This window comes from Artemia franciscana, chromosome 15 (genome assembly GCF_032884065.1).
Source record: "Artemia franciscana chromosome 15, ASM3288406v1, whole genome shotgun sequence".
In the NCBI taxonomy this organism is placed as follows: domain Eukaryota; kingdom Metazoa; phylum Arthropoda; class Branchiopoda; order Anostraca; family Artemiidae; genus Artemia; species Artemia franciscana.
The window spans coordinates 37,397,160-37,423,507 of record NC_088877.1 but is presented as its reverse complement, the minus strand read 5'-3'; the positions used below and the strand labels follow the sequence as shown (position 1 = coordinate 37,423,507).

Sequence of the window (26,348 nt, the reverse complement as noted above, 5' to 3'; positions counted from 1 at the left end):
ACTGCTGGCGTGAAACAGGTTTTTTCGCCTATTGAAAATGAAATTATAACGCGACCCGACCCGACACGCGGCATTGGAAATTTTCAAGATCTAAGACGGCGACCTTCATTGAAAGAGAAGGCCTACTTGGACTGTGGCCCAGGCAATGATCTTGGATTCTGCGCAGTATCAGAAAAGTACCCAGGGTAAACTAAACTTTATTTTTTGTTCTAAATTCTTTAAGGTTCTTTTACGGTTTCTGTCTGAGTTTCGCCTATCTATGTTCTATTCATGTCCTAAACATCGCGTAACTACATTAAACTATTGTCAGTCATAAGGGAAGATATTAATTGCTTATGATTAAGCACCTACACTGGGAGGGGGTGGAGGTGCCTTTTTCCTCTTTCCCCTTAAATTTCAAGATTTTACGATTTCTATGCAATATCTTATTTATTATGGATAGTTGGTTCTTTTTTATTTAGTTAACCTCTTTGTCCCAGAGGTAGCCTCCCCTTGAAAAAATTCTAACGTATGTGTCTGCTTGAAATGTCATTCTAAGCTTTTAATCTTTCGCTCGTAGTTTTGTCTATTTGTGTTCTAATGCGTGCTCTAGTGTTTTCTAGCGCATTCTAGTGTGTTCTAATGCCTAAAAGAAATTATTTATCGAAATAGTAACTCTAATTTAAAGAAGTGTCAAGACATTTAGTAATATATGATTTATTATATAAATTTGCACGTTTCCTAGATAGAGTGCCATTTTTACATTATTTTACGTAAGTAAACATTTTTTTACAACGAAAACACCGACATAGTTTTGTTTATTGACTATATAACTCTTTTATAAATCACCTTAGCCTGTATTTTTATTAAGGCATTAGACATAATTATGTTTTTCTAACTTCGGGAGGCACAAAAATAGATTTTTTATAGGTCAGTTTATAGGAAATGTAAAACTTAATGGGAATGTAGACAGAGCCACGGCAAACTAAATGAAGAAATAAATTTGTCGAAAAAAATTAATTGTATAGATTTGTGATCTCTGATTTATTTATTTTTTAAGACAGTAAAAGAGAGCTCTTCTTATAATTAAGCTAATATATGTAGTTCTATAGACACAATAACAGTTGTAACAAAACAGAGAAGAGAATTCCTTTTAATTAAAAGGTTGAATAAAAAAACTTTTTATACAAAGGTAATCACAAAATGATGGCTTTAGTCCGGTAGAAGACTAGCAATTTTAAGATTTTAAGTTTGAGAAACTTAAAATACCCCTCTTCATTCAACACAAATTTCTTAATAATAAAAAAATATTATTACAAATCTATTGTACAAAACTACGGCAGATCGAAAATATTGATTGAGAATTTTAATTTTGCCAACAATTTTGATTAAAACCAGGGCCGAGTCTAGGATTTTTGTTGGGGGGGGGGGGGGTAAAAAGAAAGCTATAACGAACGCATCAAAAGAAATTTTTATGCATTTTTGTTACGTCTTTACAAGGTGGACAAAACAATTTTTTGGGGGAGTGGGGGTTCAAACTCCATATTTCGGTTCTAAAGCAAAGAAGCTTGAAAGTTTTTACAAACATTCCCACAATTTATATATAGCAAAAATATGTCGATAAAAAGTAAACAACCCTTTTTCTTAACAATATAGCCGTTTAGAAGGCTTGCAGAAGTTGAACCTCACTTCTAATTTGTAGTAATTTCAGTTTATCTTGATTCTGATTATTCATTTTGAATCCCATTGGTTTTAGGCTTCATTTATTCATTTCTATTGCTCTTAAATCGAAATTAATTGCTCAATCTAACTTCTCGCAATTTTCATTTTTTTTATCAATTCCGAATCTCTGTTTGTTTTAAATTTGGCTAATTATGTGACAGAACTTCTGTTCGTTTTTCTCTTTGATATTGTTCTCTCCTATTCCTCTTTAATTTTTTTTTTATTTCTATGCATAGTGGCCAATTATTATGCCAGGAAATTATTGTGAATAGTGGTCAATTATGCTGTATGGCCGTTTTGCACATCTTTTTAGTTTTAAAGGTATTCTGTCGATAAATCCATTCTCTGTAGGACGCATTAAGTGTAACAAATGGTGCCTGAAGTGTCTTAAAACTTATACCTCATTTTTTCCGCTATGCAAGATGATTCTTTTCAAATATTTTTTTTTCAATTTTAACTGCGCTGTGGTGTAGTTGGTACAAAAGTATTAAACTAGAGGGGAGGAGCTGAATTAGCGAAGACTTAAGTGACCCAACATGGGGCACCAACTGTAACACTTGAAAATGACTCAATGATTACTAGATTCTCCACTAAAGAGCATTTCAAAAAAGAACGTCGGATTTTAAAAGCCAGATCATATGGCAGTCTTTGTCGTCATTTGTCTTTACGTCATTTGTCATGACATCATAGTTTTTTCGTCATTTAGGTCACTTATTGGCCGCTTATGTTGGCCTAGTCATTTGTAGCTTTATAGTTTTGTTATGCTTGCCAAATGCGTAACGCTGGTGCCCAGCTTGTATATATACATATCTACTAGCTGTTGGGGTGGCGCTTCGCGCTACCCCAACACCTAGTAGGTGGGGGCGCTTCGCGCCCCCCAAGCCCCCCCGCGCGCGTAAGTTGTTACGTGCCATATTAGTTGCGCGCCATTGTAGTTGTGTCCCTGTGTCCCATCTGTGAATATATACATATATATATATATATATATATATATATATATATATATATATATATATATATATATATATATATATATATATATATATATTTATATAAATATAAATATATATATATATATATATATATATATATATATATATATATATATATATATATATATATATATATATATATATATATATATATATATTTAACTACGTAAAACTTGCAAATATACAACATTCTTCGCTGTCCCATTGTCTGTGCATATAAATAGATTGTCAGGTTTACCGACTCTTGAACATGCAACATATAATTGTCCATGGGAAAAACAATCCGTATTCAGATCTATACCTTATTATTCTAATGATTGCCCTTGAGCTTTGTTGATGGTGATTGCTAATCGAACATTTCCTGTGTCCCCGTCGTCATTTATATATCCCCCTTTGACCCGCAGCGTCTCCGTTGTAGTTGTGTCCCTGTGTCCCGGTCGTCATTTATATTCCCTATGTCCCGGTCGTCATTTGTGTCCTGGTATCCCAGTCTGTAATTTCTCTTTGAGTGTCCCGGTCGTCATTTATATTCTCTGTGTCCCGTTGTCCCCGTCGTCATTTATATCCCGGTGTTCCGGTCTGTAATTTCTCTTTGAGTTTCCCGGTCGTCACTTATATCCCCTGTGTCCCGGTCGTTATTTGTGTCCCGGTGTCCCGGTCTGTAGTGTCATCTTATAATGACGTCATATACAAAGCCTTATATACTTATAATGACGTCATATGCAAACCCACAAACAAACAAACATGCATGCATACATCTTATTTATATATATATATATATATATATATATATATATATATATATATATATATATATATATATATATATATATATATATATATATATATTTATATGTATATATTTTTTGTCTTTTGTATAAAAGATGACATATTTTTTAAACGTAAATGCGATATCAAGTTCTTTGAATGGGGTGGGGGGGAGCTGGGTAGTGAGTCTATACCGAATGGAATACAAAATTTCAAAGACGAGTGTAAGTGTAAAGTTTATCTCTTAGGGTTCACATTGATAAGCTGATGGAAAAATGCAGACCAGAAGTGATAAAAATGTTCGTTGAAGTACCGGAAGAGCATGAGACACTTGTTGATACAGTTTTGGGACCTTCTGTTCTAAAGAACTTATCTAACGGAAAAGATGTAGAGGCCCCAACGTAAGTAACCTTTTTTTAATCAAAAGATTTGGAATGACCTTTTTATCCTTCTACATAAATGCTTCGATTCCTTTGAGTGAAGGTGCAACAAATGTTCAAAACCTTAAAGCACTAAATTCATCATACTATACATCACATTCATTATTTTTGCTACCTGCAATTTTGCTACCATCAATTTTTACTACCTGGGCCGTCTTAGTTCTACTCAGAGCTCAAAAATGCAATTTTTATTAGGTTGTTTCCCAGTTGTGAAGCTTTTAAGGTTTTACCATTTTTTATCAGTGTTGCCAGTTGAACCTCAAAAATAAATAAACAAAACAAGTTAGCTGAGCTTGTCGATACTTTTTGTTCGTGAAAATTCAAATATTCACAGTTTGCTGATTCTCAAAGACAACTACACTTCTAAAGGAAAACAACGCCTTATTAATCTCTTTGGTACAGTACATTTTTACTTTTTTCTGGTTCTTCACCCATATTACTACTATTACAACTAACAACTCACCGCAGCAACTCACTCAAGCCGCTTGAGGCCAACACAGCTATCCGCGCTCTTCCTCCATTCCAGTCAATCCCATTTCCCTTAAATCTCTCCGTATGATATCCTTCCATCCCAAAATGGGGACGATCCAATTTTCGTTTGGCCCTAGACAGTTGGCCGAAAAGGACATTTTTTGGCAATCTGTCATCTTTCCTCCGCAGAACGGGCCCTAACCATCTCAATCTTTTTCTCGTCATAAAACTTGAAAGCGGGATTGAACTGCATTTTTTTTTTACATCCTATGTTTAAGATACGGTCAGATAGTCGGGTACCCAAAACAATCCGTAGGCATTTTTCGGAGTGCCCAAGCTTCAGGACCATACTTGACCACTGTCATCACTGTAGCTTCCGATTTTTATCTAGATTCGCTCACATATCTTCCATTCTTGCAAGCCTCTTCCAACTGTGAAAAAACATTCTGGGCCTTGGCTATTCTACTTTTAACTTCTTCACTACCCCCCAGTCTTTACTAATAAAACTACATAGGTAAGTGAAGCTGTCCACTTGATTGGTCTTTTTGATACCCAGCATCACTTTTTCATCTTTATTTATTCCTAGCCTTAGTGACATAGTCTTCTTAACATTAATTTTCATACCTATTCTAGTGCCCTGAACTCGCAAAACCTCTAAAAGTTCATCCATTTCGCCCACACTTTTGTCTAGGATGCTTAAATCATCAGTATAATCTAAGTCCAGGAGAATTTCATTTCCCTATTTGATTCCGTGTTCTCCCATTGCCTCTGTCGTGCTCCTAGCGACAAAGTCTGTCAAAATGGTCCATATAAATGCCGATGGAACGCAACCTTATTTAACTCCTTCACCAGCATAACATTTTTTTTAATCCCCCCCTACTGTTAAAAACTGCATAACTAATTATGAAGGTCTTTTTCATTAAATCCGAATTTTCATTGTCCTTGATACTCTAAGATTGGTATAGATGATTGATTAGCAGAATATTGGATATATTGGTTTGCCTTAGCTTCTGCTTCAAAAACCAAATCTTCCTACGGGAACCATTCTCCACGGAATGGTCTTTTCACCAAACCATAGGTTTAACTGATTGAAAGGTACGAAACCTAGAATAAAACGCCGCACATTGATCTTACTATATCGCTGGCGTCACGTATGATTAAAAATTATCTCACAAAATAATTGCATGAAAATAAAAAATAAATCTCAAAAATTTAAGATGTGGCAGCTCAAACAGATACAACTCTCCAGCCTGAGTGAGAAAAAAAAATTCCACAAAAACTATTGATCTAGTTTTTAAATTGATAAATATATCAAACTATTGATATACAAATTGATAATTATTGAGAACAAAAAGTTTTTTCGAAGGAAAAACAGTGTTGAGTTCATCTGAACTCAAAAATTTAAGATGTGACAGCTCAAACAGATACAACTCTCCAGCCTGAGTGAGAAAAAAAATTCCACAAAAACTATTGATATAGTTTTTAAATTGATAAATATATCAAACTATTGATATACAAATCGATAAATATTCTATTTAAACCTTATTGAAAACAAAAAGTTTTTTCGAAGGAATAACAGTTTTGAGTTCATCTTAATTCAAAAATTTAAGATGTGACAGCTCAAACAGATACAACTCTCCAGGCTGAGTGAGAAAAAAAATTCCACAAAAACTATTGATATAGTTTTTAAATTGATAAATATATCAAACTATTGATATATAAATTGATAAATATTCTATTTAAACCTTATTGAAAACAAAAAGTTTTTTCGAAGGAAAAACAGTTTTGAGTTCATCTGAACTCAAAAATTTAAGATGTGACAGCTCAAACAGATACAACTCTCCAGCCTGAGTGAGGAAAAAAAATTCCGCAAAAACTATTGATATAGTTTTTAAATTGATAAATATATCAAACTCTTGATATATAAATTGATAAATATTCAATTTAAACCTTATTGAAAACAAAAAGTTTTTTCGAAGGAAAAACAGTGTTGAGTTCATCTTAACTCAAAAACTTAAGATGTGACAGCTCAAACAGACGCAACTCTCCAGCCTGAGTGAGAAAAAAAATTCCACAAAAACTATTGATATAGTTTTTAAATTGATAAATATATCAAACTATTGATATATAAATTGATAAATATTCTATTTAAACCTTATTGAAAACAAAAAGTTTTTTCGAAGGAAAAATAGTTTTGAGTTCATCTTAATTCAAAAATTTAAGATGTGACAGCTCAAACAGATACAACTCTCCAGCCTGAGTGAGAAAAAAAATTCCACAAAAACTATTGATATAGTTTTTAAATTGATAAATATATCAAACTATTGATATATAAATTGATAAATATTTAAACCCTATTGAAAACAAAAAGTTTTTTCGAAGGAAAAACAGTTTTGAGTTTATCTGAACTAAAAAATTTAAGATGTGACAGCTCAAACAGGTACAACTCTCCAGCCTGAGTGAGAAAAAAAGATTCCACAAAAACAAGAAACAAATCCTCAACCAGCTTGTTTCTCAGTCTTACTTTTCCTTGGCATAACAAAACTGTTCTGTCTGAAATTGCTTTCTAAACTTCTATCCTAACGTATTTATGGAAGTAAGTTCCGAAGAAAATAGAAATCTTCCTTTCAAGTGTTATTGCTGTTTCAAAGAATTTCGACATTCCACCACCTCGCAAGTAAAATTCAGATATTTCTTGAAATGTTTGTAGAAAGTTTAAAACTTTGGAAGTTAATTAGAAGGTAACCACGAAATAAATTTCAGTTTAAATTCAAAAAAGCTAAGACCTATTTAAAAAAAAAAAAATGAGGATTTCTTCATGTCTCTTTATGTGGCATCCACGGATTTTCTATCTAATATGGAAAAATTGGTATTCTGAGATAAAAGAAAATTTAAACAAATTAGTATAAAATTTACCACCACCTCGCAAGTAAAATTCAGTTATTTCTTGAAATGTTTGTAGAAAGTTTAAAACTTTGGAAGTTAATTAGAAGGTAACCACGAAATAAGCTAATACATTAAATTTATTTATTTTATATTTAATCTTAACTAAAATTTTTAATTCCAGTTTAAATTCAAAAAAGCTAAGACCTATTCAAAAAAAAAAAATGAGGATTTCTTCATGTCTCTTTATGTGGCATCGACAGATTTTCTATCTAATATGGAAAATTGGTATTCTGAGATAAAAGAAAATTTAAACAAATTAGTATAAAATTTACCACCACCTCGCAAGTAAAATTCAGATATTTCTTGAAAGGTTTGTAGAAAGTCTAAAACTTTGGAAGTTAATTAGAAGGTAACCACGAAATAAGCTAATACATTAAATTTAAGTCCAATTCAAAATTTATTTATTTTATATTTAATCCTAACTAAAATTTTAATTTCAGTTTAAATTCAAAAAAGCTAAGACCTATTTAAAAAAAAAAATGAGGATTTCTTCATGTCTCTTTATGTGGCATCGACAGATTTTCTATCTAATATGGAAAATTGGTATTCTGAGATAAAAAAAATTTAAACAAATTAGTATAAAATTTACGGTGGAATTAAATTTAAGAAGAAAATAAGGAAATCAGAAACCAATCTTCTAACAACAAAACATTAAAAATTGGGACAATAAACAGAGGACCATTATTCTTATGGTCTCCTTAATATAACTCGTAAATTTAGAATTTGTCTGGTTTTTTTTCCAGATGCGAGTAATAGACTGACAAACTTCAAAAAATAAATTATTTCTTTTTAAATAAAAGGCTTTTTGAAATAAGAAAAGAAAGAACTGCTTTATGTGGTCTTTTCGGGTTATTGTTGGATTTATTTTCGAACAGGGAAAATTTGTAAGAATATCTTTCAAAATAGATCGAAAATATTAGTAAGATATTTTCAAAAAGATACTGTTAATTAAAATATTTTAAACAAGATTTTGTATATTTTACTCGAAACGATGAGATTTATATTCTGTTTTAACATCATTTATTTTTAAATATATTTCATTATCAACAAAATATAAAAAAAAAGTGGAAACATTTTTGAATAAGGATACATAACTAACTGAAAATTAAGACTAGATAAGCTTGTTTTATTTTAAGTGTATTTTTTTAAATTTTATGTTTAGTTTTATTTAGAAAATTATTCTATTTAAATAAATTTAAAATAGATTAACAAGTATTTAAGAATATTTCATTAATAATTATGTATTTATTTAAATATTTATAAATATCTATGTCATTTTTGTATGATAAATAATAATTTTATAAATATATATAAAATAAACATTTATGAATAAATATTCATTTATTAATTTATTTTTTAAATTTAAATTATTTCTGTTTTTTTGTTACTTAGTTGGTTTATTATAGGAATAAAATGAACTTTATAATTTGATTTACTTTAATAAATGTAATGAACTTAAAAAAAATATGAATTGGTAGAAAGAGGGTGATAACTCTTTCGAAAGATACTCTTCGTGCTCATGTGTTCTCAACCTATGACAGAATTAAGGATGGTCATATTCTCAAGCACTAATGGTGATTTATTTAGTTTTCTTGGAATTCCGTCATGCATAGAAGGAGAAAAATGGAGACTCACTTAGACTTAGCTCCTCCCTCACCCAGAACCATATAAGACAGCAATGGTTGACTTCCACGTCAGACTGTCTAAGGCCATAGATCATAGATCATCAAGGGACGACTGAAGATTCTCGCTCCTTTTCCCAGAGAATTGCCTAGTGTATTCTGTTGTCTGTCGCTCCTCCAAAGACACGGAGGATTCCAACACCAAATTCCTTTGGGAAGTTATCCTTATCCCATGCGAGTTATGTGATCCCAGCATTGACTAATTCTAAACCAGATTTCATATGTTATTTATGGTTTCTGGGAAATAGCTCTAATCTGGCGTTATGTATGCTAGTAACTCAACTAAATGCTAGTATTCTTCGTAAACAATTGTTTTCAAAGCCAAGCAACCCTTTTTATGAAAGTTTTGACACACTCTAAGACTCGCAATCATAGGTTAGTACAAAGATGACATAGTTTTTAGTTAAGTGCAGGTTCAGCTTAAGGGAGTTCTTGCTACATCTCTAGACTCTTCTTAATTGGGACAATACTGCACTCGCATGGACAGTGTGAAGGACGAAAAAGGAACAGAATACACTCTTAACTAAAACTAAAGACCTAAAAATAAATGAAAAGTTTCAAAAGTAAAACAGTTCAAAATAGGGATGAAACCTTTTAATTGACAGTGGTCAGATATAAAATTATTTAACTGGATATTTCGAACACATATACAGTGTTCATCATCAGCAGCAAATCTCTGCTGACGATTTCTGCTGAAAACGAACACTGTATATGTGTTCGAAATATCCAGTTAAGTAATTTTATATCTGACCACTGTCAATTAAAAGGTTTCATCCCTATTTTGATCTGTTTTACTTTCATCATGGAAAGACAGTGTGGTCTTCGAAGTTATATACGAAAAGTTAAAACTACTGATTTAAAACCAAAACCTGACATGACTTAATTTCGACAGAAACGGATATAAATCAAACACTCAAAAATATAAGAGCTGTTCAAACAAATTAGTGGGTCAGTACTATAGATCAATGACAATAATCTCATGACACGAAAATGACAATGATCATTTACAGTAATGACAATGGCAATAATCAGTTAGAATAATCAAGTATCATATCCAGAAACTTGCTTTTATGCTGAATTTTCTAATGAGACAGGAATTGTGAGCTCAAGAGTGTAGCGGAGAAGATTTTTCACGAAGCGAATGGAAATAAACAATATGTAGAAGTATCAGAATTTATCCATACATATAAATAATTTATTTGGAAAATTCAAACTTATTGAGGATTCTAAAGAAGGCCAAGGCATTTTCACTTGAGCGGCTTCAAAGTTTAATTGGGCGGTGTGCTCAACTATTGAAAAAATCAAGAAGATTAGTTTCTCAAACATTGAGGTTTGGGACTTTCAGACTTTTTAAGGAGTTTCAGGACGTAGGTTGAGGTATTTTTGTGCTGAATAGCAATTTTATGGGCTGCTCTCTTTGCGACTTCATCATGGCTTTTATAGTTTTTACTACACATGACAAAAAATTCAGTACGGGATTCCAAATGAGCTTCCAGACCGTAAATCTCTATGTGCAACAACATTAACACAGCAAGTCTAAAATCATAGACTGCATTTGAATGCGTAGGGTTTTATCGATAGGAAATATGTCAGGTCGCTTACTTAAATATCAAGTCTGTCCAGGAACAAGGGAAGTATAGGGACCCACTCACCAATTCCCTACTATTAAAGGGTAACTAAATACCAGTAGGTGCGTACGCCCTTGTGGTGGGTTCCTCCCCTCTTCTGCTTGTTGCGGAATAGTAAAGCAACATATTTATCAGTCCAGTTTCTAAGAGTGCTTAAACAATGTGAACTAAACTGAGAATTAAGATTTTATTAGTTATTTTATTGTTTTGATTTCTAATTCTAAACAGGTTATTATTACTTCTTTTCGTTTGTTTTATATGTAATTCTAAGTGTGGTAATCTGTATGGTTATTGAGTGGACTAGAATCCATTTACCCAGTTCATGAACATTAAAAGTAAGTTCCTTATCGAAGTTTCACTAAAAATCGAGTGTCAGCTGATGTTCTATGTATAAATGTTGATAGCCGAAACACAAATGCACCGCTCTACTATAAACACATGTGGCAAAAGCCTTTGGCGTATGAGTAGTAGATGCGCCACCTCACGCTTATGCAAATTGTCAATTTATTTCCGTATCTACTGTAGGCTACAAGATACACATAAAATAAAAAAGAAGTTCAAGCTTAAAATCAGACAAAAATATATATGCTGAATCTAATGGTGTGACTTTTAATAACATTATTTGCCTTTTGACGGAATTTTATATATTTTAAATCAGCCGAAATTTTTTTTTTTATATAATTTGCCATCGAAATTCTTTTTTTTTTGTTTTGGTTACTATTGGCCCGAGTCACTTCTTGCAATTCATTACTAGAACTGTCTGGTTGGGGCAAGTCCTAATTATATTTTAATAGTCGATTTCAAACTATAATCAATAATCTTAAAACTCGTAAGAATTTATGAATCTGTGTGCTTTAAAAACTGGCATGTGTATTAGAGAATTTGATATATTTATTTTTATTTATAAATTTATATATTTGAGTTGCAGTTATGTGATTATAAAAACTCGACTGCTATTACGAGGAAGACAGATACAATAAACTTTGTTAAGTAAAACTCTCGAAATGTATCATAAACATAGGAGTTGAACAGAAAAAGGTTATAATTACTCTTGAGAAATGTTACTTTCCAAAAGTTTTATTTTTTAGAAACTTTCTTGATAGTGTCTAGGAGGATCCTCGACGTATATAACATTTTCAACGTTTCAAAACACTTAGGAGCTCCTCAGGGACTGTCAAGAACTGAAACAGAAAATTCAAACATGTTAAATTTTCCACTAACTCCTGAGGGAAAATATCAGTCATCAGGAATTTCAGTTTTTCCTCTAAAATTTTTCGTTTAAATATAACTACTGTAGCACAAGCTAGATAGAAATGTTTGTAAAAGAGCTAAACCTTTGGAGGTTTTGGAAAGTGGTTTGAAAATCAAGCTTAAGAAGACTAAGTCTTAGACTAGGAATACATGAAGAAAAACAGTTCATTTTAGATAAAACAAATCAGTCAAGATAGTTACGCTTACCTGGGCAGTATCATAAGCAGCGCAATAACGGTGTCTCGGAGCGAAGTAGGAACTATGTATTATTTTTTTTAGCCAAGGCATTGGCTAAAAACTCTGAAAAGGGACTCATTCGATCGGAAATCAACAGTTGTAGTGTTCTTTTTTTGGAGCCAATAATGATTGGAGGGCAACCAGACCCGGTCCTATTCATCTTATTTCTTCAAAGACATCCGATTAAAAATTTTGAGAAAATCATCTTGTTCAGCTAATTTTAATGGTCTAAAAATTAAGCATCTGAGAATGACGCAAACCTTGGGGTAAGGACTGTAATTTATACAATTCGACCATAATTTAAGGCATGTTTGACCTCTGGTGTTCAAAAAGACCAGAAGTGTTCAGGTTAAGCTTTCAGGGAATGCTGAGTTGGGTTTTAAACTAAATCAAAACACTAAGCTTGTACAGTTTATAGAAAATGCGTGTCTCAGGAATAACTTAGGGTATTAGGTTGGGACTTTCAGGGAATGATGAGGGGGATGATCAATTGACCAAAAGGTAATATGTACGGGCTACTATTAAAATTGTTACTACTACTACAACTCTTACTAGTGCTATTACTACCACTGCTACTACAACTAAGCAGCTACTACTAAGGCTGAGGATTTTACTGAAAATTTGAAGAAATATTGGGGAGAAAATTTAACTATGTAAAAACATACTCTGTGCATGCAGGGCATTAAAAGGGCTTATTTCAGGAATGGCTTAGGGAGCTAATTCGAAACTTTCAGGGAATGAGAAGAGGGATTATCACCTGACCAAAAGTCAATATGTGCAAGCCACTTCGACAACTACTACTAGTACTAATATTGCTATTACTACTATTACTGCACCTACTACTGCTATTGTGACTACTACTAAACAGCAGGTCAGTAAGGGGGAAATTTAAAGAAATTTTGAGGGAGAACTTTAAATAAATTAAAACACACCCTGTGCATACAGGTTGCTAAAAGGGTGTATCAGCAATATCTTAAGAGCGGCTTAGAGGATCCTGAGGGGGAATCCAAGTATATCAAAACACACTATGTGTATACCAGTTGTCAAAAGGACGTATCAGTAATATCTTAAAAACGGCATGGAGTATTAATTTGAAACTTACAGTGATTTTTATGCCGGAGGGGCTAGCAAAAGATCAATATTTGCATGGTACAACTACTGCTACTGCTACTACTGTTACTATTACTACTGGAGCCAAGATTATTAAGGTGGAAATTACGAGGCAAAAAATTAAGACAAAATCAGTATAATTATTGTAATTGGCACAATTAGTACAATAAATGTACGCAGGTCCCGCTGTGAATTTTATTGGACACAAACACCGGTTTCAAGTCTTTATAAGTTACCTGTACTCTGTGGATTTGTCTCAAACGTACAACCAAGTTTCCCTTATGCAAATAGATGTTTGTAAAAATCTATGTAGAAGTCGTTAGAAATATGTGACTCGTTTTATTATGACTTATTTCATTTATGAATTATTTTCTACGCCGAATGTAATCCACTGAACTATTGCACCCCATGTTATAGTTTTCTTTCTACGCTTATTCTATTTCCTCTTATTCTAATTCTTATTCTTATTCTTATTCCTCTTTTTCTACGCTTATAAACTTTTTAGCTGTCATTAGTTCCTTTATTATCGTTTTTGCTGTTTTGTGATTATATGTTTGCTTTTTTACCTTAGAAATGTTGATAATTAATTGACTTAATTGAAGTTCCAACTGCAATTTCATGCTACTATAATAATACTGTTATTTTTTCTTTAACGCCTTTGTTTTTCTGTAAACATCTTTATTGAGTTTTTGGAAATATATGAAGAAATACTTTTTTTTAATTAGTTTAATTTCTTATTTTTTCCACTTTGCTTTGTAATTAGCATTAATTTTATAGTTTTTACTGTTATTTATTCATGCTTATTTTGTAGTTTTTATATTTTACTACTGTTACGACTGCTTTGAGTTTATATAAACAGCAGTTTTCTCGATAAGATTGCATTATTTTTCTTGAAATTAAATACTTTCCTGGAAAATTAATTAATAAAATTAACAAATGAAATTAATTAATTTCTTAAATTAATTGCGCTATTTTCAGGATTTGGGGAGTTTGCCGCCCTTATGATCACATTAAGGATGCAATTTCCTTAAAATTTTCAATTTTCAATTTCCTTTTCGTAGTTGCTGTAGTATATTTCAGACTTCCTAGACCCTAGAACCAAATTTTGACCCCTTTTCCCTTAATTTTCGTTGCTTAATACTGATGAATTTGCAGGTGGTCCTGGGCTGCATATAAGAAAGAGTCCGCATGTGATGCTGAAAGGAGGACAATTAACCCTGGAATTGCCTCTGATAAAAATGGGAAGTGGATGGTGATTGTACAAACTAGCGACATGCCCCAGCGTATCCATACTGAAGTATGTCGTAATCAAGGAGGTAAAGATCCATGCTCCTTTATTTTAAAATACAAAAACAGTAGAATCAAAATTATATTGTCCCAGACCCATTCTTAGTTCTGTTCACAGAACTAAGAATATTTTGAAAACCGAAAAAACAAGGGTTCCTGCCCTTTAAACAACAGCGGATTTCTGTTTTGACAGAACATATTTCGAGTATTTACAGTGCTAATAATCACGAAATTTAAGGGCTGCAATGTTTAGAACAACATGAGGGGGATCAAACAATTCAATGCTCCAGCGTGGGCTCCCCGGCTTGTAAAAAGTTCCTGCGAATGATTCCTCGCTTCTTTATTATAGATTTATTTAGTTTTGAAACTTTGTGATCGCTTTTCGATGTTTTCATTTCTTTTTCTTTGTAAAACACAGAAATTCTTTCAAGACCGACATGCTTAATGTCAAGGAATAGAGCTTCCAAGATTGATCCATAGACTCTCAATCCGTGCATATTCCTTTGTTGACACTTCAGTTATTTTAAAAGTACACAAAAGTGAAATTATTTAAATTACAAGAACATTAGAATCAAAATAGTTTTGCCCCTGGCTCATTCATAGTTCTGTACAAACCTGAAAATCGTGATTTTCTAAGATTTCATTTTTAGAATTATACATTTTATAGGCAGTATCATATTTTCATCAGTTTTGTCACGTCGAACCGTGAAAACAAATAAGTACTATTAATTAGTTAAATTTGGTAATGCTTTTTGTCCATAAAAAGAAGACATCAGGACTTTGTTGATTTGCAAAAGAAACTATACCTTCAAAGGAATGTTACACCTTAGTGTTACTTAATGTTACTTAAGTTGTTTGGTGCAATATATTTTTAGTTTATTGTTGGCTTATTTTTCACTTACGTTTCTATTGTTTAAATTCAGGACCCACCCTTACCAAAAAGTGGATAGTTGTAAAAGGAAATTTTGCCATTAAATTTGAATTATCGATTCTTCCTAATTTCTTAAGACACATATGGTGATGCAAGACTTCGCTTAACTTATTCGAACAATCAGATTTTCACTTCCTTTGGTACTTTAAAGCAAAGATATTTATAAAAACAGATTAACCTGTGTAATATGTGCCCTTCCATATTTATTTTTAAGCAATGTGGATTCAAAAGTTATTTTAATTAAACTAGTCATATGCCTGGTAAACATTTAGTTGTGTTTTTTTTCCATTCCGCCATTTTTATGTAACCCTACAACTGCCTTGATTTCATTGCATTAATTAGTGTTCACTCTCATTTTTATCATGCGTAGTACAAATTATTTTTGTTGTTTTTTACTGTTGTACCGAAGTACCAGTAAAAAAAGAATGTAAAACAAAGTAAGAATGATAAAAAAGGAAACATTCACATATGACTTACGTACCTTTAAAAAGCTCTTACAGCTTCGTTCAAATCAGGATTGGAAGTACCAAGGATATCAAATACTTTGTTTGTTGTTTTTGTTGTTTTTTTCCTAGGGGTTATCATATCGACCCAGTGGTCTTAGAATGTTTCTAGAATAGTTCTAGTGCCCTTTTGAAGAGACCAAAAAATTGGAGGGCACCTAGGCCCCCTCCCAGCCTCATTTTTTCCTAAATTCTCCGGATCAAAATCCTGAGATCGCCATTTTATTCAGCATAGTCGACAAACCTAATAACTATGTCTTTGGGGATGACGTACTCCCCCATAGTCCCCATGGAAGGGGCTACAAGTTACAAACTTTGACCAGTGTTTACAAATAGTAATGATTATTGGGGAGTGTACAGACGCTTTCAACGGGATTTTTTGGTTGGGGGAGGGGTTGAGGGGAGGGGGTTATTCGGGGGGATTTTCCATGGAGGAATTTGTCATAGGGGAAGAAAATTTCCATGAATGGGGCGCAGGATTTTAGCATTTTTTTTAAAGAACAATGAAAAAATAAATATGAAAAAGTTTTTTCAACTGAAATTAAGGAGCAGCATTAAAACTTAAAACGAACAAAAATTGTTACGCATATGATGGGTCCACCTCCTCCTAATACGTCGCTCTTTACGCTAAAGTAATTTTATTAATTTCAACTGTCTATTCTACGGCCTCTGTGATTCAGGGGTCATTCTTAAGGAATTGGGACAAAATTTAGGCTTTAGTGTAAAGAGTGAGGCATTGACGAGGGCGTGATCCCCCTCATATACGTAATAAAAACATACGAATGTAAAAGTTCGTTACGTAATTTAATTCGTAAGTTACGTGTATTTTTACTAATAAAAATGTTCGTAAAAAATTATAAGTTTCTAGTTGCCTTTTTAAATAATCAAACAATTGGAGGGTAACTAGGCCTACCCCCCACTCCTTTTTTCTCAAAATCGTCCAATCAAAACTATGAGAAAGCCATTTAGCTATAAAAATAAATTAATATACCAATTTCGTTTTAATTATTCATGGGCGGAGAGCCAAAATCAAAACATGCATTGATTCAAAAACGTTCAGAAATTAAATAAAAAAAAGTTTTTTAACTGAAAGTAAGGAGCGATATTAAAACGAACAGAAATTACTCCGTATATGAAAGCGGCTGTACCCTCCTTAACGCCCCGCTCTGTGTGCTAAAGTTTTTTTACTGTTTTAAAAAGTAGAATTGAGAGAAAGAGTCAAATTTTAGCGTAAAGAGCGGGGTGTTGACGAGGGAACAGCCCCTTTCATATACGGAGTAATTTCTGTTCGTTTTATTTTTTAATATAACTCCTTACTCTCAGTTAAAAAAAACTTTTTTTTTCATTTAATCCCATTCAAGAAATTGGACTCGTGCCAGCAGTAGTGCTAATATGTTGCTATTCTTGGCAATCATTTGTCTTTATTTATAAGGAATGAATATATTGCTTTTATTTCAATAATAAATAAATAATCTATAATAAAATCATAATTAATCACAGAGGATAAAACAAGGATTTAAACATTGTAAAAACAATTATCGTTGTTTTTTTTTCGTATCTACAAACTAAAATTTTCCCCATATATGAAACCAAACTCACACTAGCAATTGTGCTAATTTGCTTCTTGGCAATGATTTGTATTTATTTTATAAAGAATGAATATGTTATTATAAGAATTTTAATAATTAGTAAATAGTCTATAATAAAATAATAATTCATCAAAGACGAAAAAATAAGGATAGTAACATTCTTATCACTTTATTAATCTGTTTATTTTTCTTTTACTTGGAAATTAAATTATCGCCGAATGATAATATCGACTCTATATACGCGCCGACAGCGCTGATATACTGTTATTGATGGGTTTTTTTTTAAGTGATTGGTATTATGTTACAACTATAATAAATAGTTCCTAATAAAACGATAACCGATGAAACATACTAATTACAAATATAACTTCTATATATTTTCTTCCACCTTTCTAAAATTTTCTCCAAGCAGTAAGAGAAACTTACTTTCTTATTATAAACTCTCTTGATAATAAGAAAGAATGGAAATGTATAAATAAATACGGTTAGGTTATAATTAGGTTATAATTATAATTATAAGTAATATATATTATATTATTAATATAATTAATATAATATAATTATCAATTAATTAATATAATATATTAATATATATTAATATATATATATATATATAATATATAATTAATTAATTATTAATATAATTATTAATAATACAATTAATATAATATAACTAATATATAATTAAATATATTGTAATTATAATTATAATTAGTTATAATTATTAGGTTATAATTATAATAATAATTAATAGATAGTTCCCAATAAAAAGATAACCGATAAAACATACTAATTACAAATATAACTTCTATATATTTTCCTTCACCTTCTAAAATTTTCTCCAAGCAGTAAGAGAAACTTACTTTCTTATTATAAACTCTTGATAATAAGAAAGAATGGAAATGTGTAAATAAATACGGTTAGGTTATAATTAGGTTATAATTATAATTATAAGTAATATACATTATATAATTAATATAATTATAATTATTAATTCATTAATATAATATATTAATATATATTATTATTATATATGTATATATATATATAATATATAATTAATTAATTATTAATATAATTATTAATAATACAATTAATATAATATAACTAATATATAATTAAATATATTGTAATTATAATTATAATTACTTATAATTATTAGGTTATAATTATAATAATAACTAATAGATAGTTCCCAATAAAAAGATAACCGATAAAACATACTAATTACAAATATAACTTCTATATATTTTCCTTCACCTTCTAAAATTTTCTCCAAGCAGTAAGAGAAACTTGCTTTCTTATTATAAACTCTCTTGATATTAAGAAAGAATGGAGATGTATAAATAAATACGGGGAGGCTTGGGAGCAACTACGTAAAGAAACAATTAACCACGCACACTTATTTTTGTTCGGTCAGCAAAGATGATTATAAGAATGTTCAATCCCCAGTGATAGAGTTCTATTCCTTGACATTAGAAAATCGTATTTGCTAGAGACTGCTCTTGGAAAACACTTGACTTATACTATTAGCGACGGGGGACTTCCTTTATCAACACAATCGGAAACGCGATGGAAGTAGGCTGAGAATTTGATTTTTTAGGGAGGGGGGACCAATTCATGATGTAAAAGCTATTGAATCAGTTAGATTGGGAAGAGGAAGAGAATGTCGGGATTTCAGATAAATATGTGTAGGTGTGAAAAGCGAATACTGCTGAGATATGTCAACAAATTGAGATATCAGATTTAGTGGAGATTTTTATATGTCTAAAGTATCAAAGACATCAAAATCAAAACACTTTTTGTTCCCTGGAAACATCTTAGATACTATATCTTAAAGCTTCGATTTCCTGAGACTCATCATTTGTTTTTTCTTTCAAAACACTAAATTTTATGGCACTATCAAAATTCTGTTAGTGGTGCCACGTTGAGCTGTGAAAATAAATAACTAAACTGATGTGTTTAATTAAACAGCACTGTCTGTGTCTAAAAATACAAATATTAGCAACCTTTTGATTCCTATACACAGTTGCACCTTTAAAAGAAAGCTAAGCCTTTTTTAGCTGTTTTATACTATATGGTTTTATTTTTTATCTTTGGCTGGGTTTTTTATCTTTTATCTTCTTTTATATTCTTTTATTTTTATCTTATTTTATCTTTCATTATCTCTATCCTTTATCTTGGTCTTCTTAGCTTCACTTTTGCCGGTTTTTCATTAACATTTTTTCTATTTTTTTTATTTGGTAACCCACCCTTACCACCAGAAACTTCATAACTAAATACGGAGACCCTTTTCATTAAAAGTTAAATCTCGATTTTTTTCTATAAAGATCCATAAACGATGTTTATAAATATACAACGCTGTGTGAATTTCCATCGAATCAATTCAAATAATCAAATTTTATTTTCAGAAAGAAATGACAGAAATAAATACGATATTTAAGTTCAATTTCTCTTAATTTTCTTGATTTTCCAAATTTTCAACTCGATATTATTGCATACACTGTAAGGTACAAAATATATTACGTTAATCGTTAGTTTTGACATTTTTTTTTTCAATTTTCGTACGTACCTTGAGAGGTCTTCCTCACCCTCACACACCCATGAAAATATTCATGGCGGGAAAGTATTTTGGTTGTTTTTCATTTTTTTTTCAGTAAAAAAAGCACTAAAAAACTGAGTTTCTCATTGAAAACATAAAAAGTGTATTTTTCAAAACGTACGGTGTTAAAAAATCTATGGATGTGAGTGTCACCTCCCCCATTGGTGCCTTTGCACACATCAAATTTATAGGACCTCAAATGGGCTGGAATATAGCCTGGAGTTTGTTCCAGAAGTAGTCCAATTTAGAGTTTCTACTGTGCAGGGAGATCCCTTTCTCTCTGAAAAAAAAGTTTTCTTCTCCTTTGCTATGGATTATTCTGTTTTATTTTCTAAGGGTGAGAAGTATACTTGAACGCTGTCTTGCTTGTTTTTCTTGAAAAATCCCGCCTCTGGAAAATTCCCCGTTGCAGACATTTCACTTCCACGGTTGCCACTAATTTCCTACTTTCCAAATATTTTTTTAATCTTAGTTTTTTCTTGTTTTATAATACAACCGTCAACCCCAACAATTATGAATAAACAGATTTAAAAAAAAATTATAAAAATAAATGCTATTGGATATTCCGGCCCATATATTTTACCTATATTTCGGATAAAGTCAGAACATTCCAAAATCCCTTCTGTTCTTTATTCTTTTTATTAGACATACTTTCCCTTGGGCTGCTCAATTTTAATTTCGGTGGAAATTTTTCAAGGAGTAATTCTGCATCTAAGGAATATTTCAGTGTGGAGGGGATCGTCAAAACACGGATGGGGGATGAATTTTACAAGGAAGTCTTATTAATAAAACCCAGTTTGATATCAAGCCCAGTTTAGATGTGTTTTTCTTGTTTATAAATTGGTATTTCACTATTTTTGCCTCCCCCCTTCTTGCAAACCCGCCTCCAAACAAACTTGACGAACTACCATTTATCGTTCTTTGGCATCAAAAGTGTGATGCCAAACGACCTTTATTTTTGTTAAATTTTCTTTTGTATTTATCAAACATACTTGCAAATTTAGTATTATTTATATTGCTTTGTCTCTACCTATGTTAATTGGCTATTGAGTCTACCGGGTCAGTCCACTTTTCATTAATTTTTTTATGCCTAAGTGACAAAACACTTGAATGACTTAAATTGAATTCAAATCTTGGTTTCTTACCTCATTAATTTGCAAATTTATATTGTTAGTTCGATTGTCTTTTTAATTATAATTTTACTTAATTTTTTACTATTCTCCTTGAAAGTCATCGGTCTAAAATCTTGTTTCTTAGTTATTTTTTTCCAAGTTTTAAAAGGCGTCTCCAAAGAAAACTTCTGTTTTTCCTCTATGGTAACTTGATAAAACCAAATTTAATGCCCTACCCAGATAAGAAACGTTTTGCTTATTTTCAAATAGATATCCTCTCTATTGAAGACATTCCTTAGTTAAAGCTATCAGTTAGAGCAGTTTCTGTGCTCCCAAACATTCTTTTTAGCCTAGGTTTGTGTTCCAAGGAACCTGACTACTGGTAGTAAGAATTTCAAACAATCCAACCAAGGGGACATCCAGAATTTGTTTTGGGGGTGGAGGTAAAAAGCTTTAAAAACAAATCAAATTTTACTTTTGTGGATTTTGTTACGTTTTCATGAGTTGAGCAAAATTTTGAGGGAGGGAGGGGTTCAAACCCTGTCCCCCCTCCTTAGATACAGCTTTTAACCCAAATGGGCATTTACTTGTTATTTTGGGATTTTATTACTATTTTTGATTTTGAAAATACCTAAGTGAGCTTTACTTTTTCTATTGGAGAATTAAAATAAAATATAAATGAGTCTATTGGAGTTTCATTTCAGGCAATATTTAAGAAGTTTCAATTTTTCGCTCTAGAAATAAGCTCGCTAAAAGAAGGCAGAAACCCTTCCAGACAAGCGAGGGGTGTTTAGTTATCTGCACCCCCTCCCTCGAAATACTTATAAAATATGCTCATTTGGTGTTTACTGACACCCCTCTCTCTTCTCGCCCTGAAATAAAATATTCAGCATAAACCAGAAAGCACCCTTCAAGTTAAACACTTGTTTCTTAACAACTTTCCTTTTTAACATTACTACATATAATTCGAGTTGGAAACAATAGAATATATAAAATAATAATGAAAATAAAAAAAAATCTATATTCTGTATTTTTCAGGAGCCTGCAAAGCGATGTCAGACTGTGGCAAAAATTCTAGATGTACCCAAAAGTATAGCTGGCACCTTCTAATAGCTATGGACCAGGTACCCATTGTGTAGAATTATATCAAATAAGAGACAATCCTGTTTTCTCAACATAAGAATAACATTTTGTTCTTAAACTTAAAAAAAAAAATAAGAGAGGGATTTGACGTTGCTTTGCAAAAGAAAAACGCCATCTATCGTAACCCAGCAGAATTCTAAATTTATTTTAAAATCATAATGCTACTTTTTTGTCTCTTTCTTACTTTTAATTTACATCGGTCCTCATCCCCTAGAAGACCAAAATATAAACAACTACAAAATCTTTTTTTTGCATCTGAATAACTAATGACGCTTTTTTGGAAGAAAAAATTTATTTTCTTCAAATCCTGGCTTCTCTGGAAAAATATTTTGTAGATTTGTCCTCATTCACAAAAAAAACCTCGTTGGTACATTTTATAATATTTATTAAATTCATAAGAGTGTAGTAAAGTTTTTGGCTCCGGCACCACGCCAACTTTAAGATATTTTTGTGGCTTGGTAGTGTCATGAGCAGTGGCCAGTAAAAACAGCCAAGTTTTATTTCCTTTGTATTTTTAAGCTCTCTGTTTAGTGGCCTTTATTTTGTTTAACGCAGTATTTCTACTATCCCCGATTTTTCCCCCGAAAATAGATTTGGTTCTCCAAAATTTCTCTGGGTTTTAACTTCAACAACAAATTACGAAATTTATTATTAATGTTCTTCTGCTTACGAACGTTAATTTTGTGTGGAAATTTGGGAGAAATAAATTTTGTGGTGTAGATAAACTTTAATTATGTTTAACTTTCTTCAATTTGGAAAATTTCAGTTGATACTTTGACAGCATCATAATGGTACTATGGGTCAAATGATGTATCAGAGTGAAAAACTGAGTGGGTGTCAAAAGTAAGTGTGTGTAGAGAGTAAGTTTGATTATAATCATAATGGTAGTATGGGTCAAATAATGCATCAGAGTAAAAAATGAGTGGGTATTGAAATTAAGTGTGTGGAGAGAGTAAGATTGATGAGAAATGGCTGGTGAATATAATATATGACAAGTGTTTTGCTAGTGTTGAAACGTTTGGACGGTTTCTCAGGCTACTATTGAAGCACAAAAATGAATCTTTGTAATTTGTATAATTTTTTGGTTATGTGTTCTTACTTACTTAGAATTGAATTTTCATTTTGTGTTTGACCATTTAATATTGCAATGTGATCTTTGCAAAAGGTAATGCTTAAACCAACGAATTTCAGCTGTTTGACCTTATTTCTTCTTTTAGTGGATTAATAAATGTGGAATACTACATTAAATTTACCTACCTTATCTTATTTAATCTTAAACTAAATCCAATTTGGCAAAAATATTATCTTACAACAAATAATTTTGATAAAATATCGTAATGGAAAGCGACTGTAGTCTTAGAACAGCTTTCCTAAATAGTTGGCTGGGAAGGGAAAGAAAAGACCCGAGGTCCCAGATTACCCTTGAATAAGATTATGAAATAAATAAGTTGAACCTTTTGAAAGTTCTTGTAAGGTTGTCAAAACAGTTACATAAACAGAAATGATGGATAAAGAATTTTTGGTTATTCTTGTGATTGAAATGATGAAAGCACTTTAGGTTTTGGAAATTCTCTGACGTTTTCAAAAAATGAAAATTTTATTTATTTTTTTCATTTTTCTACTTTTTACTAGTATATGCTTTAGTAACTTAAATGCTGTTTATTTATAGAGCAATAAAATTACAATTAATGTTTGCATTTCTTAAAAAAACATCTCAAAATTGTTGGGAACTATGTAACATAGCTACTATGCTTAAAGCAGGTATCAGCTATTTTTAAGCTTCTGGAATAACTGCTAAAAAAATGTTTGCTGGGCTTCTCTTAAAGGGAGATTCTGTAGGGCAATGTAAGACCAATCTTATTTGAATCCTTCTGATCTACATTATCCTGCTGAGCCTCCTTTCGAGAACTGCTTAGAAAATGAGCTTTGGCAATTACCTCAGAAGTATAAAAATGTCAAATACGACCTTTGCATGACAGGGAGGGTATTCTGTCCTCTTGCAGTCAGTGTTGCCAGACTGGACTTGTCCCCATCAATTGTGCTGATAAAAATTTAATTGGATAATAATATTCATGGAAATAGTTAATAAAGTAGCGCAATAACTGATTTTTCTAAGAAAAAAAGCAGTGTACCCTAATCTTTTTTTGGGGGATCTTACATTTACTATTTAGATACTATAATCCAAAAAATCTGACAGCCTTGCTTGTCGTTTATACAAATTTTCAATGTGGTTCGGATTATTAAATTTGTTCTATAGCCTGAAAGTAAATGTTTGAAACTAATAAATTGATTGATAGCGATAATTTACACACACCCCCTATTTGTCTAAAAAGAAATACATTGTAGGTAATTTCGTTAAAAAACGAAAAAAGTAAAATTGCCACAACTACCGATACCTTTTTCTATTTTCACTTAAAATATGACCCCCCCTCCTCCTCCCTACGTTTTCATGAGTTGGCATCCAAAAAGTACATTATGTTATGCATTTAAAAGATATTTTTCACTAAGCCACTGACCCATTTTTAATCTGTGAGTTTTTGGTGATAAATTAGGGTAATTTGTCAAATTTATCTTTTCTGACTGTCAAATTGTCAATCCAAAAGCTATCTAATTAGACTACTTACCTTTTTCAATATCTTTAAATTTTCAGTGATAAATTTGCATTATTTTTTGAAGTTATCGCTTTTAGTTGTCAAAGTGTTAATCTGAAATGAAAAGCTACTTTTTTTTTCCTACGACAAAAAACAAATCCCGATGCTAAAATATGAGCGTTCTAATTTTTTTGTAATGGGGCATCAGAAAGCATTGGAACTTCAGTTGGAAGTTAATTAATGAACAACTCTGACCCAAGAAAAATCTCAACTGAAATAGTGTACTCTTAGAAATGTGAATACAAAAGAACGATAAACTGAAAGGAATTTAAATTGAAAATATGCCAGATTAAAAAAAAAAAACTTCAAAAATGGTAAAATTGGAAAATACCTGACTTTTCATTATTTCACCGCCAAAAAATTATAGCGAGAACAGTGTTTCAATGTGCTTCTGTGCTATTGCACCCCAGAAAAGTTGGTGTAGCCCTTAAATAGATCTAAACATGGTAACTTCTGGCCCCTGTTGTGTTTTAGTTTACGGATCCTACTTAGATCCTACTTAAATCCTACATGCCGACCAAAGATATCATTAGTAGCGTCAATGCCTGTCAATATGTGAATTTAATTCCATAATATATAAGAAAAACTTTTGTTGTCAAAATGACTTTCACAAACAGACAAACAGCCCAGTTTTAGGGAATTTATTGTAGGATAATATATAATATGTCACAACTAACTGCTGAAACTTGGTTTTTTAATAGCTTGATACATATTAGATTGAAATTTGAAATGGTGTTTTCATTCAGGACGAGCCAGATTCCTGCCCTCGGATGGCTGCCTTCCGGTTCCCAACTTCTTGCGTCTGCCATATTGAAATTGACAAGCCAAGATTGCTGAGATCACCACCAATGTCAAAAAAGGTGGATTACCATGAGGATTATGAGGTCATCGAGAGCGAAGAGAGCTTAAGAGCTGACATCTAGGATTCTAGAGATATCACGAATGAATATCATACCAGTGATCATGAAACCCTTCATGCCAGTGAATGCAAAGTATCTACGAGACCAATTTAGCATTTTTTAGTCATTTCTAAGATGATATTTTTGTTACTATATTTATTCATTTCGGACCTTATTTTATTAAAAATAATTCATAAACTAAAATTTTAATTTTGTTTAACAGTTTTAAAAGGCTGATTTGGGAAGGAACAGGAGAGATGGGCCAAAATATACGTTGCACCAAAAAGCAAGCAGTTGCTGTTTGAAGTTCTTAGGTTGTATTGAATTTGATGCAATTTTTAGGCATTGAATCAGTAGATATGGCAAACAAATCATCAAAGGGTTTCTTAGCCCTCACCAATCGAT

The 26,348-nt window shown here is 31.5% G+C and overlaps 1 protein-coding gene across 1 annotated transcript; it reads left to right on the top strand.

Moving 5' to 3' along the window:
* On the top strand, positions 1–26,147 carry LOC136036432 (uncharacterized; the record flags this gene model as incomplete). The annotated part of the gene is given in 5 exon segments (XM_065718667.1): positions 1–185; positions 3,710–3,862; positions 14,382–14,542; positions 22,289–22,374; positions 25,791–26,147. Coding segments are annotated over 5 exon segments (762 nt in total), but the record flags the coding sequence as incomplete, so codon positions are not given.
* Between the last annotated feature and the right edge of the window lie 201 nt (positions 26,148–26,348).